Here is a 26934-nt window from a genome sequence, read left to right as displayed (position 1 = left end):
CTGTAGTGTGCATTGTACTTACTGAACGCAGCGTTTAATTTCCTATGTGTCAGATTAATTATTATTTAATATGTTATAATTCCAGATCAAACGTGAGCACAAGGAGAACATGGGAACAGGTTAAAGTGAAGTACAAGAATATACTTCAAATTGGTAAATATTGGTATATAACTGAAGAATTGTTGACATAAAGAATCATCCATCCATCTTCCAACCCACTGAATCCGAACACAGGGTCACGGGGGTCTGCTGGAGCCAATCCCAGCCAACACAGGGCACAAGGCAGGAACCAATCCTGGGCAGGGTGCCAACCCACCGCAGGACACACACAAACACACACTAGGGCCAATTTAGAATCGCCAATCCACCTAACCTGCATGTCTTTGGACTGTGGGAGAAAACCGGAGCGCCCGGAGGAAACCCACGCAGACACGGGGAGAACATGCAAACTCCACGCAGGGAGGACCTGGAACGCGAACCCGGGTCTCCTAACTGCGAAGCAGCAGCGCTACCACTGCGCCACCCATAAAGAGTCATATATAATATAAAAAACATTAATTTTAAAGCTAATAAGAAGCAAAAAACAGGTGGAAGTCCACGCTGTCCAGACCTAACCCCTGCGGAAGAGTTGGATCTCCAGCAAAATGCCCATCGCCCTGTTTCTGAGGGCATTCCAGGGGGAAGCTCCTCCTCAGAACCAGTGGCAGGATGCAGTGGTCACTTCATTTCAGGTAAAGGAAGGTCACTGCATATATTTGTCCTCAATGTGTGCCATGTTCCATATTGCCCTCTTTTTTTGTTGGGTCAGTTGCAGTGAATGTCATATCCCTAGAACTTGTGTCTGACCAACGAGATATTGACGAAGGTCAAATATTTGATGAAGACACTGTGTCTGATTATTCATCAGGAGGAGAGGTACATTTTCCAAATAATGTTTGATCAAACTCCACTCTGATCAGTCCCATGTGCCCCGATCACATTTGGAAATCCTGAGTAATGATAATGTTACGCTGATTGTGAGATTCTTTATGGAGCTGTGGGTGTTTTTGCCTGTGTATCTGCAATGGCATGAAACGCCTCTTTTATTGTCTGCACACGCAGGTGTCCAGCAAACACTATGAAAACCCGAAGGAAATATTTCAGAGACAAACAGAGTTTACGAATTTCCCGGCAAACCGCACTTTTAGACAGATTTTCCGCATCGCCTACAATATATAAAAAAAGTGCCGCTTGCAAAAAACCTCAAAGCAATGCATAGCCTACTACTGTCTGTGTGGTTGTGAGAGCCCGACTTCGCTTAGTTTGACTTTGAATATAAGGTGCTAATAAATCTTTAAGGTACAATATTCCCCCTCGGCTAAAGCGGTATCTTTCTAAAAGAATTTCCTCCAGGAACAATAAAGGATCTTGCTGATCGCGCAAAACCCTCTCTATATGAAATTCTCTTCTTATAATTTGCGTACCGATTGGTCGCTCATTCATGAACGGCGAAGCTACGACTGAATCAATTCCACGCACGAATACTGATCAAGTGTGTGAGCTAATCCTTGTTTACATATAACAGACCTGCTCCGAGCAGGTTTGAGGATTTGGACGTGCTGCTATGACAACACATCCAGCAAGAGTTTCAAAAAACCGACAGATCCAGGATCAGGCCAAATCGTCAACTATTACATCCGGCTAAACGAGTAATCCACGTACGGAAAATACCCCCCAAGAGTCAGAATACAAGCGAGACCCTGTGTGAAATAATAATAATGATTATGATGACAGATTTATTACTGGGGCTGGTTTTGACAGTTTCTAGAACATTATTACCCTGTTGTTTCCTTATGGCTCTCAAACATAAGTCTGAGTTGCCTCATCTTGGACAGCCGTAAATCGGTGCATGACTGTATCTAGGAGGGTGGCAGAGGGTATGTAATTGGACATTTGGTTAAACTGGATCAAGAGCGTGTGCTTTTGTGTTATGCTGGAAATGAGTCCGAATTCTGTGATCACTGAGACAGGTAGAAAAGCAATATCATATAACTAGCAGAATACCCGCGCTTCGCAGCGGAGAAGTAGTGTGTTAAAGAAGGTACCACAAAGAAAAGGAAAAATTTTAAAAATAACGTAACATGGTTGTTAATGTAATTGTTTTGTCATTGATATGAGTGTTGTTCTCATATCTATCTATATATATATATATCTATCTATCTATATATATATATATACCCGCGCTTGGCAGCAGAGAAGTAGTGTGTTAAAGAAGGAAAGAGAAAGAAAAGGAAACATTTTGAAAATAACGTAACATGATTGTCAATGTAATTGTTTTGTCACTGTTATGAGTGTCGCTGTGATATATATACAGAGCAAAATACCCGCGCTTCGCAGCGATGTCATGTGTTAAAGAAGTTATGAATAAGAAAAAGTAACATTTTAAAAATAATGTAACATGATTGTCAAAGTAATTGTTTTGTGTATTTGGCGGCAGCGTCCAAGTTGTTTTCGTAGCTGCATCAGAAAATGTACCACCACGCCTGACCGCCTCCTTTTTACTGTTTTCTCACAGCTTGGATTGCTGCTGTCATATATATACACACACACACACACACACACACACACACACACACACACACACACACACACACACATACATATATACACATACATATCTTCATATCTACATATCTATATACATATCTACATATACACACATATATATATATATATACATACATACCTATCTACATCATATATACACACACATACATACATACACACACACAAATTATATATGTGTGTGTGTGTGTGTGTGTGTATATATATACACATACATATACTTGTGTGTATGTTTGTATGTGTCTATATGTGTGTGTATAGGTTTGGTCACTGAGTGCAAGGGAAAAATAATAAATTATAGTCTATAAGTTATTAAACAGTAAAACATTAACGTTTTAAGAAGTACAGGTACATTGAAATTACATTTTCTATGTGAACGAAATTTGTGCCTCTGGTAATGTGCCTTACCGGCATTTAAAGAAAATTAGTTTTGTGTCCTCTGCAGTGTTAAGAGAGAAAGGCTTTGGTTTGGGATAAAAGGAAAAAAGGTGTAAAGAAAGGAAAGTTGCCTTTTTCTTTTATATAGTATAGAGAGATGTGTTCGCTGACGTTATGATCGACAGTCGCGTGGGTCTTGTGTAGACTGGTGAGACGCCCCGCCATTAATCGGCTGTGATGGCACTGTCAGTCCTCCACTGTGCGTGTCTTCATAATCCGAGCTGAGGACCTCATAATCGTATACGTGCAAAAGAAAGTGTGAATCGCCTTAATATTATTTTGCCGTGGTGTAGAAAAGGGGTCCCGTGTTTGCACTTGTCTGGGCTATAGCGCAGGGGGAGGATGAAAAAAATTAAAAGTGCTCACTTTGACTTAAGGCAGAAGCGCAGTCAGCGCCTCAAAGGCCGGCACAGCTATGCACGCGCGCTGGCTGCTCGACTTTTGCTGGGCAGGAGACCCCAGTTTTTGCAGACACGCTCATGATATCAAAAGTCTCAGCGCTCTTTGGAGGTCATTCATATATATATATAGCAAAATACCCGCTCGCAGCGAGAAGTAGTGTGTTAAAGAAGTAATGAAAAGAAAAGGAAACATTTTAATAATAACGTAACATGATTGACATTGTCATGAGTGTTGCTGTCATATATATGCCTGCCTAAATAAGTCACCCTCGCTTTGCTCTTACTTTTTACCGCTCATTTAATCATGGCTAGTGGCGGAAAAATTATAAAATGGAAGGAGGATGGCTTTACCAAAACAATTATTGATGGCTTAATCGATTATTCATAAAGCTTGAATTGGTGATCTGTTTTTCTGTGTTAACCTCATATTTTTCATACTTCTCAAACTAAGGTGGTGCGAGGGTAAAATGAATCGGGATGCGCTTGATCAATGTAATCGTGTACCAGGAAATCATGCATTGACAAAAGCTCCCTTTGCTTGTAATGCAAAGTGTGATTAAATGCATTATTTTTAACGTTATGGAGCACATGCATGAAGCTTCTCAGCTGTGCTTGTGCTAAGAAAAGGAAAGATTTTAAAAATAACGTAACACGATTGTCAATGTGACCTTTTGTAAGTAGTGCCTGGAGGATTCAGTGTGTAGAAACTCTAGAGACAGCGTGTGTATTAACTTGTGGATTTTTCTGTGAGTATTTGGTGGCAGTCTGACGGTTGCTTCGAAGACGGCGTTAGCGCAGAGCTCAGCTCAGAGCAAATGAGATGAATGGGAGGGAGATGATGACGTGACTCCCCACCCGCCTTTAACTGTCAATCCCCACAAACACAGTCTCGAATTTGCATAAGCACACCCCTTCACCTACAATTTTAACTTAGTTACAAAGTGATCAAAACTCTCGTTTATATCCTGCGTCCTCTCATTAAACTTGTATCCCGCATTACCTGTGGGCATGTGAAACGCCAGCGTAGCCTGTCTATGAACTTAATTTAAAGTTTAGGTTTACACCTTGCTTTCTTTCCAGGTAGCAGCACTCATGAATATGGTAGTATATGTCACTCGCCGCTTCTTATTGTTTCGCTGCCTTCTCAATTATATAATGCATGTTTTCTTAAGCGCTTTTTGGAGGTCTTCCTGGTTTTCTACGCACTGCGTTGACAGTCAGTTCACGTGATTACGTGGAGGCGTGATGATGTCACACGAAACTCCCCCACGTCATTCCAGCTCAACTTCATTACAGTTAATGGAGAAAAATACCTTCCAGTTATGACCATTAGGCGTAGAATTTCGAAATGAAACCTGCCCAACTTTTGTAAGTAAGCTGTAAGGAATGAGCCTGCCAAATTTCAGCCTTCTACCTACACGGGAAGTTGGAGAATTAGTGATGAGTCAGTGAGTGAGTGAGTGAGTGAGTGAGTGAGTGAGTGAGTGAGTGAGTGAGTGAGTGAGGGCTTTGCCTTTTATTAGTATAGATTAAAATAGCTCCTACTTTAGGTGTGCTTGGAATAAAATGGAGTTAATAAAATATAAAATAAAATTTCATATAGAGTAAGAAGGCTAAGCAGGGGAGATCACTGTCTGTTTGGTGTTAAACCTCTGGTGAAAAAAAAAGGAAAAAGCAGAACAGAAAGAGCATAAATTGTGTAAAATGGCATTTCAAGGCCAAAGTTTTGTGGACGTTGTAATCACTGTATGGTGGAGAGTAGTGAACATATTGAAGCGCACAGAACATTTTTGTAAAATTCCGGGTTCAACAACTGAATCTTAAAATTTTAGTTAAAACAAGGAGCAGAGGTTCTAGGAGTGCAATATGGAAATAAAAAAGAATAGTTAGAATTTGGAAGTGCAGAAAAAGTGAGCAATAAAGATAGGATGATTTAAATTAATAAAACTAACAATAGATGGATAAATATTAGTGATCAATGCAATATAGTAGCTGTTAAAATTTCGATGCATGTAGCTTTAGCATAGAGTTTTACCACCAAGAGAAATAATAAATTGGTCCATAAAAAGTTTTTTTTATTTTATGCATTATGGAGTTGAAGTGGTATACAATACGTAAGGAGAGGGGGAGTGACAAGCAAACAAACTGTACAGCTGCCAAACCTTTATAACGGTATTGACGAAGTTCAGAGCTACAGTTCCAGAGCTACAGTATGTAGTTCTGTTGATGAAAGCTTCATATGCTTGGTGTTTTGGTGATGGGAGTGGAAAATGATGTCTTGGACACCTGTACAAATTCTCCCAACCAGATCTTTATATATCTTTATCTTTATATATATATTTATATATTTTCTTTTATTGAATTTATTAAAAGATTGGAATGTTTCATACAATAAAGTCAAACTTAAAAAAACTAAATTCAACTCACCCATGAGAAAGAATGGAAAGCCAACAGCCAGAATAAAATTTTGACAGTAGAAAAGAGAAAAAGAAGTCCTTCTCCTCAGTATAAATGTTTATTCTAAAATGTTATTGATTAGATCCTGCCAGGTTTTAAATAAGTTGTGAACAGATACTCTAAGCGAGAATTTGATTTTTCCAGTTTCAAATAATACATAACATCAGTTACCCACTGACTTAAAAGAGGTGAGTTAGGATGCTTCCAGTTGAGCAAGATAAGTCTACGTGCTAATAGTGAAGTAAAGGCAATCACAGTTTGTTTGTCCTCCATTTTAAGCCAATCTGAGAGTCCACCAAACACAGCTGTTAATGGGTTAGGAGGGATTGTGACACCAAGGCTCTCTGATAGGCATTTAAAGATTTGTGTACAGAATAATGTTAATTTGGTGAAGGCCCAAAATATGTGGCCTAGTGAAGTTGGAGCTTAATTGTAGCGTTCGCAGGTTAGATCTTTTTGGACAATTTTAAATGAGATAAATGTGCTTAATAAAACATTTTAGGTTGAATAATTGAATGCTTTGCGCATATGGAGCTCAAGTGAATTCTGTGCATTGCTGCCTTCCACTCTTTATCTGAAAGGTTGTGTGAGAGATCCTTTTCCCACTGTATTCTGGGCTCTTTAAAAGGAAGGGAACTTGTAAAAGAGGGACAAAGACAAGGTAAAGATGTGGGGGATCCTCCCTGTATACTGAAATATTGCAACAAAAAAAACTTTCAACATCTGGACAAAAATTTTTAATTACCTTTCAGACAGTCTTGGACTCACAATCCCTCCTAACCCATTAACAGCTGTGTTTGGGGTTCTTCCAGAGGGGCTTAAAGTGGAGAAAGACAAAACAAATTGTGATTGCATTTACTACACTTTTGGCACGCAGACTCATTCTGATAAACTGGAAGAACCCAAACTCTCCTCTTTTAAGTCAGTGGGAAACCGATGTGTTATATTATTTGAAATTGGAAAAAATCAAATACTTAGTTAGAGGATCCGTACAGACTTTTTTCAAAACATGGCAGGATCTAATCAGTAATATTTTAAAATAAGTTCATTAAGTACAGAGAATTTATTAATTTTGGTATGTTTACAAGCTTTAAATTTTACGCCGTTTGGCTTTCTCTCTCTCTCAGGGGTGGGAATCAATCCGTTCTTAACTCAATTTTTCTTTTTGTAAAAACTTGATGTGGTGTTATGGGTCCACAGCTCGTTGAGTAAAGGCCATTTTTTAAATAAGTAATCAATGTGCTCGCGGCTTAGTGAGGGGACGTTGGGCCATAGTGGGCCGCGGGACGATCCGTAGGGTGTGGGCGTTTCTCACTTAGTGCACAGGTGAGGAACTGCCCACATTCATGATTGTCCCGTGGCTAATGCTGCAGCTGCTGTGGCCCTCGTCATTTTAAAAAGAAGCGCGAGTCGGTTTTAGGGGGGTGTAAAAACGATCGGAGAGAAAAAGGAAAGGAAAGAGAGGACGGAGGTGATAGGGAGCGAGTGTGAAAGCAGGCGGTGCCGGAGAGAGACAGACACGCGGAACGTGCATGTGGTGAGCGCGCAATCGAGCGCTCGTGGGCAGCTGTATGGAAGCTGGGTGTTAGGCCAACACCTAGACGTTTGAGTTGAGGTTGCTCCCGCTGAGTGAGCAGGTAGCGGGAGTGCCTAGAGTAAAGCGACGAGCCGCAGAAGGCCGTGGAAAGGCAGCGGAAGTCGGGAGGCTTGGTGGTGGAGTCCCCAATGTGAGCGTCCTGGCTATTGGGGTAATCAAGTCTCGGGGACTGGGATGAGTGCCAGACCGAAGCCAGGGATCGGGAGGTCTCCAGTCTCGGGTGTGTTGTAGGAGGGCAGCTGCAGAGAGCGTCTTGCCTGCTGCTTGGCCCAAACGGGATAAGCAGGTGAGACGCTAACAGAAGAGCACCGGATTTGTTGTTGGTTTTTAAGACTGCTTCCTAAAAGATTTTAACCTCTCGTTTTTAAAGATGTGTTTGTTTTTCTGTTTATTGATTTTTAACCTCCACGTGTTCTTTTTATGGATTATTTATTGACTCTTTGAAAGAACTGCACTATTTATTTGAACACTGTTTTTGTTGGTTTTAAATAAAAGCACTACTCATTTTTGCACCACCCCTTGCTCAAGTGTTTATTTGCCTCCACTGACTAGCTCACTCGGTTACATTATCGACGGTGTTGGGTTCATGTGCTTCCAAACAGCCATGGGAGCGTGGAGCCAGAACCCACATCGTCACACTTGATTGCTTTGTATGGATTGCAATAAAATTAATAAAAATAAAATAAAATAAAAACCTTTCAACAAGTAGTTATCAAAGACTGAGTTCTAAAAGAGACTGACTAAATGAGAGGAACGGTTGGGTTATATATGTGGAGGGTTGGAAGAGGCGGGTTCTGGTGACAGAAGTGGGAGGAGTTCTATGCAGGTTTTTCATCTGGTGGTCTGTGGAAGAGGGAGAAAAAGGATTAGTGTAATTAGTCAACCCCTGGCTCACCTCAGCCTTTAGACTGCCTTCCATGTGCACATGTGTGACAGACTTTAAAATGGTTTTATATACAACCCCAATTCCAAAAAAGTTTGGATGCTGTGTAAAATGTAAATAAAAACTGAATGCAATGATTTGCAAATCTCATAAACTCATGTTTTATTCACAATATAACATAGAAAACATATCAGATGTTTAAAGTGAGAAAATGTGGCATGTTAAGAAAACAAATTGGTCAATTTGAATTTGATGACAGCAACACATCTCACAAAAATTGAGACAAGGCCATGTTTACCACTGCGTAGCATCTCTTCTTCTTTTCAGAACAGTCCATAAATGTCTGGGAACTGAGGAGACCAATTGCTTGACTTTTAGGAGAGGAATGTTGTCCTATTCTTGTCTGATATAGGATTCTAGCTTCTCAACAGTCCTGGGGCTTCTTTGTCATATTTTTCATTTTATGATGCACCAAATGTTTTGGTGAAAGGTAAGTCAGTTCAACAACCAGACTTTTCTACTACAAAGCCATGCTGTTGTAATAGATGCAGTATGCGCTTTAGCATTGTCTTGCTGAAATATGCAAGACCTTCTCTGAAAAGGACATCTTCAGAATGGCAGTATATGTTGTTCTATAACGTGTATATATACTTTTCAGTATTGATGGTGCCTTTCCAGAAGTGTAAGCTGCCAGTTCCGTAGGTACTAATGCACCTCTATACTATCAGAGATGCAGGCTGAACTGAGCGGCGATAACAAGCTGGATGGTCCCTCTCCTCTTTAGTAAAGAGGACACGGTGTCCAAGTTTTACAAAAAGAATTTCGGTTCGTCTGACCACAGACCTGTTTTACACTTTCCCTCAGTCCACTTTAACTGAGCTTTTGCCCAGAGAGAACAACGGCGTTTCTGGATCATGTTCATGTATGGCTTCTTCTTTGCATGACAGAACTTCAACCTGCATTTGTGGATGGTATGGTGAACTGTGTTCACAGACAGTGATTTCTGGAAGTGTTCCTGAGCCCATGCAGTGATTTCCTTCACACAGTCCTACCCTGTTTTAATGCAGTGCAGCCTGAGGGTAAGAAGATCATGGGCATCCAATATTGATGTTCGGTCTTGTCCTGTGCACACAGAGATTTTTCCAGATTCTCTGAATCTTTTGATGATATTACATACTGTAGATGATGAGATATTCAAAGTTTTCACAATTTTACGTTGAGGAACATTACAGTATTCTGAAATTGTTCCACAATTTGTAGATGCAGTTTTTTGCACATTGGTGAACCTCTGCCTATCTTTACTTCTGAGAGACTCTACCTCTCTAAGATGTTCTTTTTATACCCAATCATGTTACTGACCTGTTACTATTTCACCTAATTAATTGCAAAATGCTCCTCCAGCTACGTATTTTTAGGGCCACTTACTTTTCCAGCCTTTTGTTGTTCCTGTCCCAACTTTTTTGAGACGTGTTGCGGCCATCAAATTCAAAATGAGTTCATATTATTCATGAAATAGTAAATTGTCTCACTTTCAACGTTTGATATGTTTCCTATGTTCTATTGTGAATAATATATGGGTTTGAGAGATTTGTAAATCAATGCATTCTGCTTTTATTTACATTTTATGCAGGATCCCAACTTTTTTGGAATTGAGGTTGTATTATAGAAATGTTGTCCAAGTCTTCAAGTCTAATGAATATTTCTTCTGGAATAAAAAGAGGTGGGAGGTGAGGAAAATCGGGCACATTTAGTTTAGAAAATTTTCTAATTTGGAGATAGTGGAAAAATTGTGTAGATGGGAAGCTAAATTTGGAGTGTAGTTGTCCGTAGGATGCAAAGACATTACCTACATACAAATCTCTAAATAATTTAATCACTTACATTTTCCAAACATTAAAAACTGTGTTAGTTTGAGAGGGTGGAAAAAGGTGGTTATCATGTAGAGGTGCCACAGATGAAATATGCTCTAACTTTGGTTACATTGGTTTCATATTCTGAGTGAATGAAGGACAATTGGGTTGTTAGTATATTGACGATACCTTTTATTTCCTGGTGTACAAAGCAAGTAATATAAAGAAGTACTGCAAGATTTCATTTCTATTGTGTGCTCATCTATTTGTGTAAATGTCCAGGTTTTTATAGCTTGTATATTTACTGCCCAGTAATAAAATTGAAAAGAATTCCAAATAAATTATTATTGAATCGAATTTCTTAAAAAATTATTTGTTAATGTATATGGGGATGTTTTGAAATAGAAACAGAAGCTTTGGGAGGTTATTCACCTTAATAGTTTTAATTCTACCTGTTAAATTAAGATGGAGGGTAGACTATCTATCACATCTTGTTTTCCAAAAAGACAACAAAATTTGTTGAAAAAGAGCTTTAAATTTACTTGTGATAATTACCCCATGGTATTTAAACTGATCTGCAATGATTAAAGGGAAGGTGTCCAATTTAATGTTTGATAGAGAATTCATTGGAAAAAGTCCAGATATCTTTTGAAATTCTGCTATTGTTATCTCTGATCATGACCTTCCGATCATGGAGCTCAAATCACTATGCCCCATATGTAATAATCAAACGTAATAATGTACTGTGCTACCTTAATTTAAGACTATAAAATGAAAACACAAGTTCAGAAGCAATGTCTTTATGACCAAACAGTGAACTTTATGAGCTGGAATGTCAAAGGTCTCAATCATGAATTAAAGAGGAAGAAAGTATTCTCTCACCTAACAGGTCTAAACACCAAGGAGTCTCACTTAATCAGCAAGGATCAGTTTTGGTTGCAAAGAGACTGGACTTGCCAAATATTCCACCCCAGCTATACAAAGAAAACTAGAGGTGTGGGAATCTTAATTCATAGAACTATTTTATTTGCAGTATCAGATGTAATATGTGACAGTGATGGGCAATTTATTTAATTGTAAAGTGATTTTGATAAATATCTACACACCCAAAATCGATGATAGAGACTTAATCCAAAACGTATTTTCATCCATTCCTAACTTGAACACTCATAACATTATAATAACAGGTACTTTAATGGTGTTTTAAATTCAGACCAGAATAGGTCTTCAGCTACAGGGGCGATAACATCTAATACTGTAAAAATAGTCTCACAGTTTTTATCTGATCATAACTTATCAGAATTATGGAGATTTCTAGATCCACACTTAAGAGCATAGTCCTTCTTCCCACCAGTACATCACTACTACTAAAGAACTGATTATTTCTTTATAGATAATAATTTCTTGCCTACAATCAAATCTTGCAAGTATAATGCTATTATTTGTTTTGGTGATAATTTTTCATATTTTTTTATACATAACGAATGGCATTATCAGTGGTGGATTTAGGAATTGGTTACAGGCAGTCTTGGTTGGATCTTGTTGGGGGCAGCACTGAGTGCCTGAACCAAAAAAAACAAAAAAAGAAAAACCAAGCCAGTTAAAGGAGCTGTGCTCCATAATGTGCACAGTATGTACACAGAGGAGTGCCGTTTATGAAAGCGAAGGGTGTGTGCTTCATAAATTCCATGATATGTACACAGAGGTTTGTGTTTTTGTTGCTGAAGGGACACCAAAGGGGTGGGTAGATGTTTAAGTCTAATAGTACAGACTGCTCGTTATAGACACCAAGAGGCACAGTCTACCCAAAGGCTCCAACTGGGCTTCAACTGGCACTGGGCATCATCCTAGACTAGCTGATTTATCTCACCTTGAGCACATTTTAAATTTACTCACTGACATTTTCTTCTCAGCAACTAGAAAACTACTGCTTAAAATCAGTAAAAATTCAAACATTATTTTATCTGTCCTGTTGGAGTTAGTGAACTGCAAGGTAATTAAGGATTTAATATAAACAAACTCTATAAAGCTATTTTTCTAACAATATGCTTTTAAAGCTGGTTTGTCAAAAAATCAGGTTAGGTTTTTATTATTTGGTATTGTAAAATTTATACTTACATCATTAGCTGGTTGAAAACAAACTAAAGACTAATATCAAATGGAGGAATCAAATTCTTTAAGATTTCAAATGTCACAAACTCCTGGCGCTTTAATTGTCCAAATATATCCTTGCTTCTTTTACATTTTATCCAAAATCTTAAACTCCCTATGTGAAATCAATCTTCAAATACTTTATTATTTTAGAACTCTTGTACAAGCAGCCTTTGTTTTAAGCTACTTTAAAACAGCACATGACTGAACAGACTTTGTTATTGCTCAGCCTGTGACAGAAATCCAGAATTAGAACATTAACTGGACTGAGGTCATCCGTCGGCAGTTAAACTTGGCCATTCAAATATATGACATATGTGGGTTAATACGTTTGTCACATTTTAGGGTGTATACTTAATGAAAATTTTTGCATTCAATAAAACAAATGACACAAATGTAGTGATTAAATAGTCATTTGGTTTTTTTTTTGTTCTTTATTTTACCTAATACAATTTCTTGTATTAGGAATTTGTTAGTTTTTACATACCCCTTGGGGTCAGAGTGCAGGGTCAGCCATTGTATAGCACCCCTGGAGCAATTGAAGGTCAAAGGCCCAGCAGAGTAGGATCTCTTTTGGCAGTGACTTGAACCGGCAACCTTCTGGATACCAGCGTAGATCCTTAGTCTCAGAGCCACCACTCCACCCTATATGTGGCAGTGTGGTGTAGCGGTTAAGACCTTGACCTAAGACTCAGATCCTGCTACTGACACTGTTTCATTCTTATTTATCAAAAAGAACTCAACACGTAAGTTACAATAATACAATCTCTGAATTTTCTGAAGTAAAGTTTGGTTTACACCAGAGATCAACACTTGGTCTTATGCTTTTTTCCATTTATATACTCCCCCTTGGTGACATCATTTGTCATTGTGGTATTAATTGTCACTGTTACGTTGATGATATGCAGCTATATATCTGTAAAGCCAAATGACCGTTCACAACATACATATTCCAAGCCAGACCGGGATGTAGTAGAGTGTGCTCTTTTTCTCGCTTTTCTGCATACCCTTCATGGGAAATTCCACCTGGCCCTGATGACGTCAACTCTGGTTCCGATCCATTTGATGTCACTTCTGGGTCCGAGCCTATGGATGAAGACCCTTCCGGTTCCGGCCCCACTGATGTCATTTCCCCCTATCCCCTCAGTTCTTTTCTGGACTCCAATCTGTACACATCAGTACAAACCTTTAAACCATTTGTGCAGCCAGGGAATAATATACGGGTGGCTGCCCAAACCTTTCTGTGGGTTCTTTGATTTGAAGAAACTGAGAAAAAGAGTCTGTGTACTCTACTACATCCCGGTCTGGCCCGGAATTACCCACATTCAAGCCCTTTAGCTGCCTCCCATGTGCATGTGTGTGACAATCTATATATATGTAAAAGCCAAATACCACTAACTCACTCGTCACAAAATCTCCTGAAAAATGACGACTTGAGACTTAAAATTAGGAATGTAGGTTACCCTTGGCCCATAGGTGCTCGCTAAGAAGCAGTTTTAAAAATTTCGCGGTCCAAGCCCGTTCTGTCTGTATGTCTGCCTGCTTTTCACGAGAGAATTATTTAATGGTTTTCTATAATTTCCTTGAACTTTCCTGTTGATTTTGTGACTTCTCTCATTGTGCTAAGTACCATAGTTCGCTTGTGGTACCGATATATTTATGCAAATCCAACAGAGTGGCTGTAGGCTGAGAGCAGGGGGACAGGGCCTTTCTCATTTACTTGCCAGCCTCTGTTCGAGTTAGTCTACGTCTCGCCATGTGTTGGAGTGCACCTTGCCTCCGCTTAGCTAGTGAAACCTGTTTGTTCAACAGACATGATCATCTACAGATTGTTAAGAAGTAACGTTTGACGTTTTTGAGAGAGAGAGATCAGAGCTCCATGTGTTTTAGAGGGTATCTGCTGATTGCCAGAGATATCCCGGCCACGTGCTTTTCTCCCCACATGGGGAACACTTTCCCGTCAGAGCTGAACACGATCAGATACAGCGCCGCCTATTGATTTTTAAAGTTTCTTACTATGTGGGCAAAGCCACGGGGTACAGCTAGTGTATATATATATATATATATAAGGTACTGTATCATCACCACTGGGCACCATTTTTGCATGTAGTTTTTACTCACGTATTATTCTGAAGTAATTAGTCTACTTGTAGTCATTGCGACAATTGCACCTTTCAGGTGAGAAAACCTGTCGTGTACAGAAACCAGCAATAAGGAGAAGAGCACAGCTAGACTCCTTTTAAAAAAGTCACAGTCTCACAAAAATATAGATTCTTTTCTGAAAAATAAACTTGTACAGTATTGAGACAGGAATTGATACTGAGAAAATTCTTGGCTTGAAAAATGGATGTGTTTTTTGTTTTCAGGTTAGCTCAGATTCCCTATAAGACCCCATTTTGAACTGCCAGAGCAAGCATTCTGTTTTTATTAATTTTCTTCAAAATGCTTTAGTTAAGAACACAACCTCCCATGCCAAACTAAGGTCCTGTCCTTGTGTGTTCATTTCTCTCTGGGTCTTCAGGGCACCTCTTTTTTTTACCAATGCCATAGACCTGAGGAGGCTCGCTTTTATCTTATTTCTGAAAGCCGCATCTTTAACAAATCATTTATGTAGCAAGGCAGATTTAACATGGACGTGAAGATAATTGAGATAGTAGAAGTTTGTGTACATTTTTTTTAATAAGAGCTTCCCAAATCCATTAGTTGCCATGGCAAGAAAATGAACTCAAGCTGACCAAAAAATGAGCTGTTTTAAAGTTTCTTATAACATTTGTCAAAGGTGACACTAGAATGGAAACATTGCAGCTCTCTAAGATCTGAACATGACACCCCTGATCCAAAATATCACAATACTTCAAAAAACAGTAAACCATCATTGCTGGACAAAAAAATCTGGCAGTGGCTTTTCTGGCAGTGGCTTGATCAGATTGAGTTCTCTACCTTCAGCAGAAGGAATTTGGTCTGATGGATGAAATGATTTCTTGCTTGCAAAGTTCTCAAATGGCAGTAAGCAATGGAAGACATGTTTACATTTATTTAGCAAACACCTTCATTAAAAATCAGAAATGCACATTATAGCTCTACAACTGGAGGATCGGCAGTAGTGTGGGGTCTTCCAGCAGTTTTGCAGTTTACAAGCACCCATTCACTCCTGTGCACAGTGTCTGCCACGCCGGTAGAGTCCTTGCTGCATGTTAGGTTTTCCTGTTCATTTCAGAGCTTACTGTATGTACTTAATGTACTGTGCACTCCACACTAATCATTATGGCGGATGACAGCCGAGAGGATTTGTTTCAGGTTTCCTTGTAGGATTCAGTTCTTTATTTTGCTCCTTACATTGATCCTTGGTTTGTATTTCAAGAACTCTGCTTTACTTACTTTACTTATTGTGTGAACGTTACCTAGGCACAGACAGGCAGACATGTTGTAAATTCACCACCACACGTTTATTTATACTATTTACAATAAAGCTCAGTGCACACAAACCCCAAGTCCCCCAAAGTCCTGGCCAACACACAATGCCTTCACTCTTCAGGCCGCCTCCACTCTCCTCTGCTTAGTCCTTCTTCCACCCGACTCCAGCCTCGAATGAAGGGAGGCGGCCCCTTTTATCCTCACCTGGATATGCTCCAGGTGCTCCCCGGCAATCACCCGTCAACCTGGTGTGGCGGAAGTACTGAGGTCCAGGGTCTCCAAGGCATCGGGGCGCCCTCTGGTGGGTTGGGCTTCCATGCCCTCAACCCGTGGCCCCCAAAGCAACCAGGGGTGGCGGCCCCCACGTGATCCAAGATGGGCGACGCCTCTTCCGGTCCCTCAAGGTGTCCCGGCCGGGTCGTCGCCCCTGGCATCCCTGACAACTGTTAATAGTCTGTTCAAGTACCTGCCTTGCTGGTTTTCAAGTTTATTTAATTTAAATTAATCCTATAATTTCTGCAGCATCACAGTCCTTGAATTAATCAAATATTTTACATCAAATGACCCAAAGCTGTACTAAGTTCGAACACAGTCATTATGAGAGTTGAACGGGCACACATTTTATTCTCTGTACATGTAAGGATATTAGAGGAGTCTAGATGAGAACAGGCCATTCAGCCCAACAAAGTGGCCGTTCCTATCCAATTCATTCTTCTAAAATAACCAAGTCGAGTTTTGAAAGTCCCTAAATTCCTACTGTCTACCATGCTACTTGGTTGCTTATTCCAAGTGTCTGTGGTTCTCTGTGTAAAGAAAAATTTCCTAATGTTTGTGTGAAATTTACCCTTAACAAGTTTCTAACTGTGCCCTTTGTTCTTTATGAACTCACTTAAAAATAAAAGTCTTGATCCACTGTACTAATTCCCTTTATAAATTTAAACACTTCAATCATGTCACCCCTTTATCTTCTTTTGCTTAAACTGAAAAGGCTTGGCTCTTTTAATCTTTCTTCATTTCATCCCCTGTAGCCCTGGGCTCAGCCCAGTTGCTCTTCTGTGGACATTTTCTAGTACTGCTATGTCCTTTTTTGTAGCCTGGAGACCAAAACTGCACACAGTACTTCAGATGAGGCCTCACCAGTGTGTTATAAAGCTTGAGCTGAACCTCCTGTGACTTGTACTCCACACATCATGGCGCTATATAACCTCACATTCTATTCTGTTAGCATTTTTAATGGCTTCTCAACACTTTCTGGCAGTTGATAGCTTAGAGTCCACTATGACTCTATGATTCTTCTCATAAGATGTACTCTCGATTTTCCGACCGCCCATTGTGTATTCAAACCTAACATTTTTACTTCCTATGTGTAATACTTTACATTTACTGACATTGAATTTCATCTGCCACAAATCTGCCCAGGCCTGTATGCTGTCCCTCTGTAAAGATTCAACATATTCAAGATTATCTGCCAATCCACCTATCTTGGCATCATCTGCAAAGTTAGCCAACTTGTTACTTATAGTATATTCCTATCTAAAGCATTTAAATATATTTAAAACAGCAGCAGCCCTAGTACTGACCTCTATGGGACACCACTCTTAACATCAGCTAATTCTGATCGAGTTCCTGGCACCATAACCCTCCACTTGCTGTGTCTGAGCCAATTTTGAACCCATTAACGTTCAACACCCTGAACTCCCACTTCTTTTAGTTTGATGGTCAACCTCTCATATAAGTACAGGCTGGTTTGAAATTGTGAATAGAATGGAGTACCATGCACCATGGGGGGCACCCCTAAGTTAAGTATGGTATGAAACATGAAGCATTGCCCCAGGTGATATGGTATCATTTAGAAATTGTCAGTCTGAGGAACTTACATAAGAAATCCCACAGTCTGATCCGTACCTGTAAATGTAGTCTGCTTTGGATGTCTTCCTGAACAAGTAATGGTTTTTGTTTTGAATCTGCTGACATTGAAATTGGCTCCAGTCCCCTGTGCTCAAGAAATAGATTCAAAAACAACAGAATGTGTGTGAACCTTTTAGGCTGTAGCAGAAGAAGCTCTGCTCTTGTTAAAAATGAGATCTGGGCCACTTGTGAGCACCACGTACCACAGGAGCATTTACATCAACCTCAGTTTGTTGATAGCATTACATTGCTCGAGGTAATGCTAATCCAAAGTTGAACTCGGCCTGTTCTCAGTGCCTCTTGTGCAAATATTTTAATTGTATTTGAACTCAAGTTTGTTATTGCTCACCAACTAAAAGTATAATTAATTTTTTGATTTTTAAAAGAATAAAGTGTAATGTATATTTCATTTTTTTCATGGTATGGTTTAAATTCATGAAACCAATGAAGTCAAGTTGGGGAGCAGGCACTGGTACAGCGCATTGCTGCACCCACCACACGACGAAACAACTCGGGATCCCGGTTGGCAAATCCCAGGCAGACACGCGATTCAGTCCCACCCTCCGGAAATGACCCTCTATTTGCCGCAGCCAGGTGTTGCGTGGGCGACCCCTTGGCCTGGTCCAGCCACTCGGGTTCCCAACAGTGAGGATCCTACGAGCTGGATCACCCTCAGAAAATGCGCCTCATGGCCGTAGTGCCGTAACTGACGCTCCCTCACAATGCAGGTAATGTGCCTCATTTGGGACTCCATGAGCAACTTCTCATTCAACACAAAGTCAAACCAACGGTACCCAAGGATTTTCCGGAGAGAGTACCAAAGGAGTCCCGTCTTCGTCTCAGGTCGCTGGATAGCGTCCATGTCTCGCAACCATATAGCAAGACAGGAAGCACCAGGAATCTAAAGACTTGAACCTTGGTCCTTTTGCATAGATATCAGGAGCGCCACACACCCCTTTCCAGCGACTTCATGACCCCCCATGCTCTCCCAATACGTCTTCTGATTTCATAGGAAGAGTCACCAGAGACATGAATGTCACTGCCAAGGTAAGTAAACCTCTCGACAAGGTCGACACTCTCTCCACAAACAGACACACTGCTGATGGCTGTGCCCAAGAGGTCATTAAAGGCCTGGATCTTGGTTTTTATCCAGAACACTCACAAACCAAGACACTCAGACTCCTCAGTTTCTTGAGACCCCCGATCAGAGCCTCCATTGACTCTGCGAAGATCACAGCATCATCAGCAAAGTCAAGATCCGTGAATCTTTCTTCACCAATGGATGTCCCACAGCCGCTGGACCCCACGACCTTACCCAAAACCCAGTCCATACAAGCATTGAACAGAGTAGGAGCAAGAACACACCCCTGACGAACCCAAGAATCAACTGGGAAAAACGCAGAGGTCCTGCCTCCACTCTGTACAACACTCACAGTACCAGTGTACAGGCCAGCCATGATATGCAGCAACCTCAAGGGGTCCCATGAACCCTCAGGATGTCCCAGAGGGCGTGAAACCAATGACAGTTAGTAATAGAATGTTAGAGAATTGTGTTTAATGTCCATTGGTGTTAAAATTATTTTGATTCCTAAGAAAAATAGTTTCCTATATTTTACTACTGTATACTGTATCTGATAAAACTTGAGTCAAAATGTAAACTTGCTCTAATTTTAATTACAGATGCTTTAAGGTAGATCAGACAGGACATGAGGTAAAAAAGAAGCTGATCAACAATTTATTAACCAAGAGCCAGTGCCATAACACAGAAAGAATAGTTTTTAAATAGAATTGTAATTCTTTCAGCAGCCATCACTTATAAATTGAGGGGAAATGTATAGGCTAGGAACAGACAGCACTAAAAATGTATGAATTAGTCCATTTAAAACAATACTGTAGCTGTGTTAAAGTGCCTTACAATAGAAGAGATCAATTAAAAGGAAAGTTTTTACAGTTTTGCATTAGCTGTCATGTTACTGTTTTGTTTGCATTGTAGACGTGGACCTTCTCAGTATCACACACAAACATTTTCAATGCATTTAGTTAAGATTTGAATGAGAACATTTTGAAAAGCAAATGAGAAGCATTGGAGTAATTTACTGCTTTCTACTCTTATTGACCCTGATGGTTACTAATGATGGTGTCACATTGATCTGAAATAAGTAAATACATCATGATTACAACAGAAGTACTCAGGCAGGGTGTATTCTTTTAGCACAACAGTTCATTTCTCTTGAATACTGTTCCTGTCTTTCAAATAGTCACCATTATGAAACGTGCTCTAGTATGCGCTGATATTTATTTTTTTGGGGTATGACTGCAGTTGAAATGTGCAGCTCACAGTGCTAATTGATCATGACAGTTAAGTATGAATGAATAGGCTACAGCTGACATGTCATAAATATATTGAGAAAAGATGCTATTCTTTGTGTCTTGGTCATCACACTTTAAATTTTAATGTTACGAGACCCTTAAACATAAAAAGTTATACTACAGTACAGTCAGATTTGACTTCTTAAGTTTGTTTAGTTGTAATTTCAGAACCTCTCAAAAAAGTGTGAGGTAAGTAGCTATAAATTACTACCCATAATGCCTGTTGACCATAACTTGATCAGATAGGTGATCTCTGATCTTCAAAACCACTAATGAGAGATGCCATTCATTTAGTGTCTCTGTCAATTACATAATTCTAATATTGTTACTTTGGTTAAACTGACTGATTAAATGAAAAGCAATATAATGTAAAGGCAAGTCAGTTATTAGATTTTAGCTGTTGTGTTGTTGTTTTGACAAATTGCTTGCATGACGACACTTCAACATAAAAACAATTATAAAAGGCACTATATTAAATACAGCTTAACCGAGAGAGATCATTTTTATTTTATTTACAGCTATGACTTTGAGAAACACTGCTGTGGAATACAAGCATGTAATCATTTGTCCCCAAGTCAGGTACCATTATTTCCCATTCCCACCACACTGATAATAAAAGAGGCAAATATTAATTAGTAAAACAGATCACAACAAATTTGTTTTTTGTTATATGATCATTGACTTGCAGAAAATAAAAATACGTTTCAATAAGTTTTAATATTATAAAAAAAAAAGCAGTCGCTGTTAAAAACACAGCTGTCTGAAGCTCCCAATTAAGGTAATTTTTCTGTTGGTTTCTCCATGCTGAAGTAGCTGCTTTGGTAAACCTCAAGGGAAGATTTCCTTTACCAGAACTGTTCATGAGTGGCTTGGGAGGTGGTACGCGTAGCATTCAGTCCCAGTAAGCGGCTTGACCCTTGTCGATTACAACAAAACAAGGAATGCTATATTGGCCAAGCAAGAGTGCACCGGCTCTTTGACCTGCTTGCCAGGCCGTGGGCGAAATGTCTAAAAGGAGGAGGAAGACAGAAAAACAAGTTATCACTGAACTGACAAGTGGAGAAAACGTAAGCCCCACACGAGAGACTTAAACTAGTGAAATTACTCATCTGCTTAACAGGAAATCACTTGGGGACAGTTTACTACAGAACACAAAGTTTGTGGTACATCTTACAGTATGCATACCATTGCTCTTTAAATACATCTGGCTCATTCTTCCACTTGCTTTGGACTGACTTCTTTGTTTGTAATACTTTTTTTTCTTGGTCCTCTTCATTGATACTCCTGTCACTACGTATTTCTCTCATTTTTAGTGTTAATACAGCCCTGAACCTTCGCTGCTATGTTAGCACTTGCCTCTCCTTAAGAGTTTTACTTAGTTTGTTTTTAAAAACCTGTTAGCACTGTGGTGTATAGTTATTGCTGATGATTCTTCACTATTCTAGGCTTTGCCCATTTGATGTCTGTGTGCATTTTGTATATTCGGCCAGTTTTTTTTACCCAACACCATGAGAGACAGGTCTATTTGGGATGCCACATGAGTCTTTGTGAGTGTGCTATCAAGCCAGATGATCCAGAATGCAGCAGCCCATCTTGTATTTAACCAGCCGAGACGAGCACATGTCACTCCTCTCTTCAAGTTGCTACATTGGCTCCCTGTAGCAAAATGCTTTATAGTTCAAATCCCTGATGTTTGCCCACAGAGTAGTCAATGGGTCAGCACATGAGTATATGGAGAGACTGGTGAGGTGTTATGCTCCTTCTCACCCACTCTGGTCTGCCAGTGAACAGCATCTGGTGCTGCAGTCCTCTGTGTGGTAACAAGTCTCAATCCAGACTCTTTTCCTGTGTAGTTCCTAGTTGGTGGAACGAGCTGCCCACCTCCATCCATACTGCTGACACCCTCAGTGTATTTAAGAAGAAATTGAAGACCCGTCTCTCTAATGAATATCTGTCTAATGGATTGAAGAAGAAAAAAAAAACTATGCTTTGTGATCTTTTATGTTGTTGGTTAATTTGTTTTTAAGTTTTTAATTGCTTTATCAATTGTAATGTATATTTGTAAATTATTAGTTATTACAACTTTTCACTTGTGGCAATTAACTTTTGTTACCTGTTCTAATGAACTTGCTGAACAAACAGGCCCTAGCCTAATGTTACTCGATTATGTTGACCTCTTTTGTAAGTTGCTTTGGATAAAAGCGTCTTCCAAGCAAATACATATAAATGTAAATGAGTTTAGGTGTGGGCCTCTCAATCTACAAACACCCATTCCTGGGATGGCACCTAATGCTGTTGAGATGCACTCTGGTCACAAAGACCCTGAAGTGAATTGACTGAATTTGTGATTTTACAACTCGGAGCTTCTCAAACTATTGACATTGTGGATTAATAAGTGACCCAGCTGCAATAAGAGATGCCTAGTGGTATGTGATGGAGAACTTGTGTTCTTGGTTGTCCCTATCTTTTAACCATTTACTTTTGATCTGCTGTCTCTTGTATGACTGTGTACTCAATAGGAGGGCTTAGGGATCTTGTTTTATCTATTGTTCCATCAAAGTTACTTGTATTTATTTATTTGGTTATTAAAGTACTTATTGCTTTCCATTTTCCCAGCCACTTGCCTACTTGGCTACCTTGCTAAATACAGTATACAGTTTGCTATATTATCAAACTGAAAGAAATCTGATAAATTGAAAAAGATGAGCAGAAGCAGAAGATACTTGTCTGTGTACCATCCACTATGCAATTTACTAGCTGTTGACCAACAGCAACATTTATTAATATAACACATTTTCATACAACAATGTAGCTCAAAGTGCTTTACAAGATGACAAAAGAAAGTTACAAGTAGAGGAAAAAATTAAGAGTAGGCAATATATACTAAAGACTAAATAACAATAAAACAAGGTAAGCTCAGATGGCCGGGATAATGAAAAAAAAAAAAACTCCAGTTAGGCTGGAGAAAAAAAAAACACAAAATCTGCAGGGGTTCCAAAGCCAAAAGGCCACCCAGTAACCCCCAGGCATTCTACCTAACATACATGTTCCTAAATCAAACCTCTGAATTTTCATGCTTCACATGATAGGATTTGACCAATTGAACAAGTTCCTGCCAGAAGTTACTTACATCCATTTCTAGGACACCAAGCCATTTTAAAGAGCTTCTTCGTGGTAAAGGATGTTTGGCCGGCTACAACAGGTCACTGGCTCCTTGGGATCCTCAAGGCTTCGGGTAGCTTTCGATGAGTTTGGGAAGCTTAGTGTATGTGCATCCAGCATCTCGAGCAGCAAATCATACAGTGGCACGATATTCCGGCACTTCATATTGTACAGGTGCTCCATGCCTTTGTTACTAAAGGGGAAGAATATGCATCCATATTAACTTCTGCTAAATTCAATTTTGTATTTTGCACACTACAGGATCGAGTTTAATGTCTTTACTTGCATTGATTTTATTAAAGAAAAATACATAAGCAAGATTTTTGTATGGGATATGAACATATAGACAAATTAAAACAACAGGTCCATCCACAGGAACAAGAATACAAGGGAATATGGAGCATGAGGTCAGATGGCAATTAGGAAAGTGTCATGGAGTGGAAGTTTTTGAACTGTTTATATTCAGTTAAACCTATTTTGCTCAAACAAACCAGGATCAACTGAATGTATAGGACTTTCATTACAAGCATCCTTTTGTATTGCACAAGTAATTTATGCATCTGTTTGAGTCAGTTTCTTTTTCAATAAGTTTATGACCTGGGAATGGGAAATAAGCACAGATGCCAAAGGCAATGATTTAATTAGGTTATAACCTGGGAACAGATGGACGCCATGGGACTAGAAATTACACAATTAGTTTACAGCTTGAGAAAAGAAGAAGTCTGGAGTTGCTTAAAAGATCAAACACTTTCATACGTTTTTTGTCATCAGGACAAGAGAGCCAATCAAATGTGTACAATGTCACAAGTCCTGGAATCCCGCATGTGAATTATAAATATGGCTCATCCAAGGAATCAAAGAGATGATGACAGAAGGGAAAAGACATATGCAACAACATCGGAGATTAGGAGATATGAGACCATCTGATTTGGATGTTGAAAACGTAACCTATGAATAGTACCAATCGCTAAATCAAAAACATCCACTCCTTGACATTTCTGGTTTTTAGTAAGCTTTTCTAAGACTGCTGATTTCCAGACTTTGCTATTTCATTTTATATTATATTTATTTCTTTTTGGTATTGTTGTGCATTAAAAAAACACCATGTTACTTTTATATTTTTTCTCACCCCTTCACCACCTAACAGCTAATGTGTGGTGAGTGTACTGTTTTGTAAAATGGCTGACATCATGGATGCTGTACATTAGTGGTGGTTGAAGTGGCTCCTCACTCACTATGTGCAGTAGTGAGAAAAGCACTATATAAATGTAAAGAATTATTATTATTATTACTTTGTCTTCTATCTAGAGTGATTGAAATAATAACACGGTCACCCAGCGTGAGAAGTTACTGCTTTCTTGTCAGCAGGGTTTATCAAGTCTATTGAGGTAACTCCACATTTATTAGAACAACTGCAGTAAAATGAAGACATTGTTGTGGTTGGTAAGTGGGATATAACCAAAACGGTTATGTTGCAATGACAACCGCATGTTTGTTAGTGCCGATGAATTGTGAGTCCCTAAGAGCATCCCTATATGGAGTATTGTGGAGTGGCTGGCAATTGGCTCTACTCCGGACTTTGTTTGTCTAGGATCTCTCTCTATATACAGGTAAAATTCCATTACAACGAACTCCCAGGGATCTAAAAAATATTTCGTTATAACGAAAATTTCGTTGTAATGAGATTCTGTATTTGTTACTATAGTGCTTTCTTTAACTTGCGCCCAGGCGTTTGCAATCATTTCAGTAGGTTCTTTTGTGTAAATTTTAATCTCCTCCTGCCTACAAGTTATGCTGACGAGAATTTTTCTCAGCATTTCCTTGTGATAATACACTTTCCTGAAGCACGATTGCAGAGTCTGTGGAAGATTGTTTGTCCGTTGCCGGGGAAGAGCAAAAACAGGCTCGTAGCGCTGCAGCGAAGAGACACAGAAGCAAATCATAAAAGATCAGGGTCACGCTATAAGTCCCTGTCTTGCACCCCAAAACATGAGGCTGAGTCTCAGTACTTTAGGAAAACCAACTTTATTCAGTTTGAAACAGGAATGACACACTTATTTATTGTAGCGTGATCTGCCACTTTGGTATACACAGACACAGCAGTCAGGCTGCATCACCCATCGATATCTTTTCTGTTTGCTTTGGTGGAGAGACACAGCATAGCTTTGAGCCTGCTGTTGCCCTGGCAACAGATAAACAGTTTTCCATAGACGCGGAGATCGGACTGTGTCGTCCAGTTAGGGGAGGTCCCAAGATAGTTTACAAACCTCACATTTTCTTGATTGAGTGCTGCATTAATAGGAATGTTTCTTGAACGAGCATCTCTGAACCACATAAAAACTGCTTTTTCGACGTCTTCAAATGCAGCAGTTCACATACGTTTGCAACCCAAGATTTTTTTTCTTATTTTGCTTGGTCTTTCAAGAAAGTTGACAGCGTCGATGGCGAAATTCCGAATTCACTGGCAGTGCCTTTTTTTTTTTGCCGTATTCGACAGCTGCAAAAATGTAAAGTTTTTTTTCTAATATGAACTGTTATCGTTTTTTCGTGTCTGCCGTTTATATGTTGTGTGTCCTACAGCATGTACAGTTCAGGTTTTCCAGCCGACAGTGTAGACAGCTTCACCTGCCAAAAGTGTTTAGTTAATTTAAAGTTGGTTGGGAAAATACGCGAATTGGAGGACTGCGTTAGGAATCTGATAACGATTAGGCAAACCGAAAATTGGATCGACTCAGTTTGTTTAGACAATTCAGCTACTTCTGATTCGGCTTCAGTCTCTCCAGGTCCCACAGTAGTCAGTGCGCGGCTGAAATCAGCAGCACCAATTCAGCCACAGGGCGAGTGGGTAACAGTAAGACGGGGTCTAAGAATCCAAAATTTAGTCCCCAGCACCCAGGTCACCAATTGGACCCAGAACAGGATTCTCAGCTCCGCAGCGCCTGTGGAAACTGAGAATAATAAAGTGCTCATAATTGGCGATTCCATAGTGTGGAATGTTAGAATTCCAAACTATGTTAAACCAGCAGTTAATGTTAAGTGCCTCGCAGGGGCCAAGATTTCTGGCATAGAGGCCGCATTGGACCATGTCGCCGATGATGAAGTATCTACCTTATTGCTGCATGTCGGCACTAATGATATTTATTTACAGCAATCTGAGGTATTAAAGAGGAACTTCATCTCTCTATGCACCAAAGCTAAAAGAAAATGTCGGAATTTAATTGTATCTGGCCCCTTACCAAGATTATATAGAGGGTATGTGATTTATAGCAGATTGCATTCCCTTTCACTGCTGGCTAGAAACCTGGTGTGCAAATAAAAGCATAGCGTTTGTGAACAATTGGGATGATTTTTGGGAAAGGCCTGGATTTTTCAGAAGAGATGGTCTTCATCCTAACTGGAGGGGATCTTATGTATTATCCCAAAATATGGCAGCAAAACTGCCTGGTTGACTGATTAGAGCACCATCCAGGCCGCAGTCATGTGATCTTAAATCACAGGCTGTTGTTTATCCCACCTGTTATTTTCCTGAAGCTGTTACCCATAATCCCTGTTGTGGGGCATCCAGTAAATTTAGTCTTGATACAAACCTTAAATGAATTGATAACCAAAAATAAGCTGTATAATTAGACCAAGGGATAAAACCAGACCTCCACCAGGGGCATCTGTAATAGAAATTTACTTCAAATTAAAACAAAAAAT

General features: G+C 39.5%; 1 protein-coding gene across 5 annotated transcripts in view; it reads right to left on the bottom strand.

Annotated features, from left to right (window-relative positions):
• Positions 1 to 19415: 19415 nt before the first annotated feature.
• Positions 19416 to 26934, bottom strand: part of LOC120519109 (estrogen receptor beta-like) — a 122117-nt gene continuing 114598 nt past the window's right edge. For all 5 annotated transcript variants that reach the window (XM_039742211.1, XM_039742213.1, XM_039742210.1 and 2 more), the window contains 2 exons: positions 23204 to 23428; positions 19416 to 21081 (listed from right to left, as the gene is read on the bottom strand). In XM_039742211.1, coding sequence (XP_039598145.1) covers positions 23230 to 23428 — 199 coding nt within the window. In that variant the 3' untranslated portion in view covers positions 19416 to 21081; positions 23204 to 23229. The remainder of the gene's footprint in view (positions 21082 to 23203; positions 23429 to 26934) is intronic.

This window comes from Polypterus senegalus, chromosome 18 (genome assembly GCF_016835505.1).
Source record: "Polypterus senegalus isolate Bchr_013 chromosome 18, ASM1683550v1, whole genome shotgun sequence".
NCBI classification, from domain to species: domain Eukaryota; kingdom Metazoa; phylum Chordata; class Cladistia; order Polypteriformes; family Polypteridae; genus Polypterus; species Polypterus senegalus.
The sequence above is the reverse complement of the archived record's forward strand: the minus strand, read 5'-3'. Positions and strand labels throughout refer to the sequence as shown.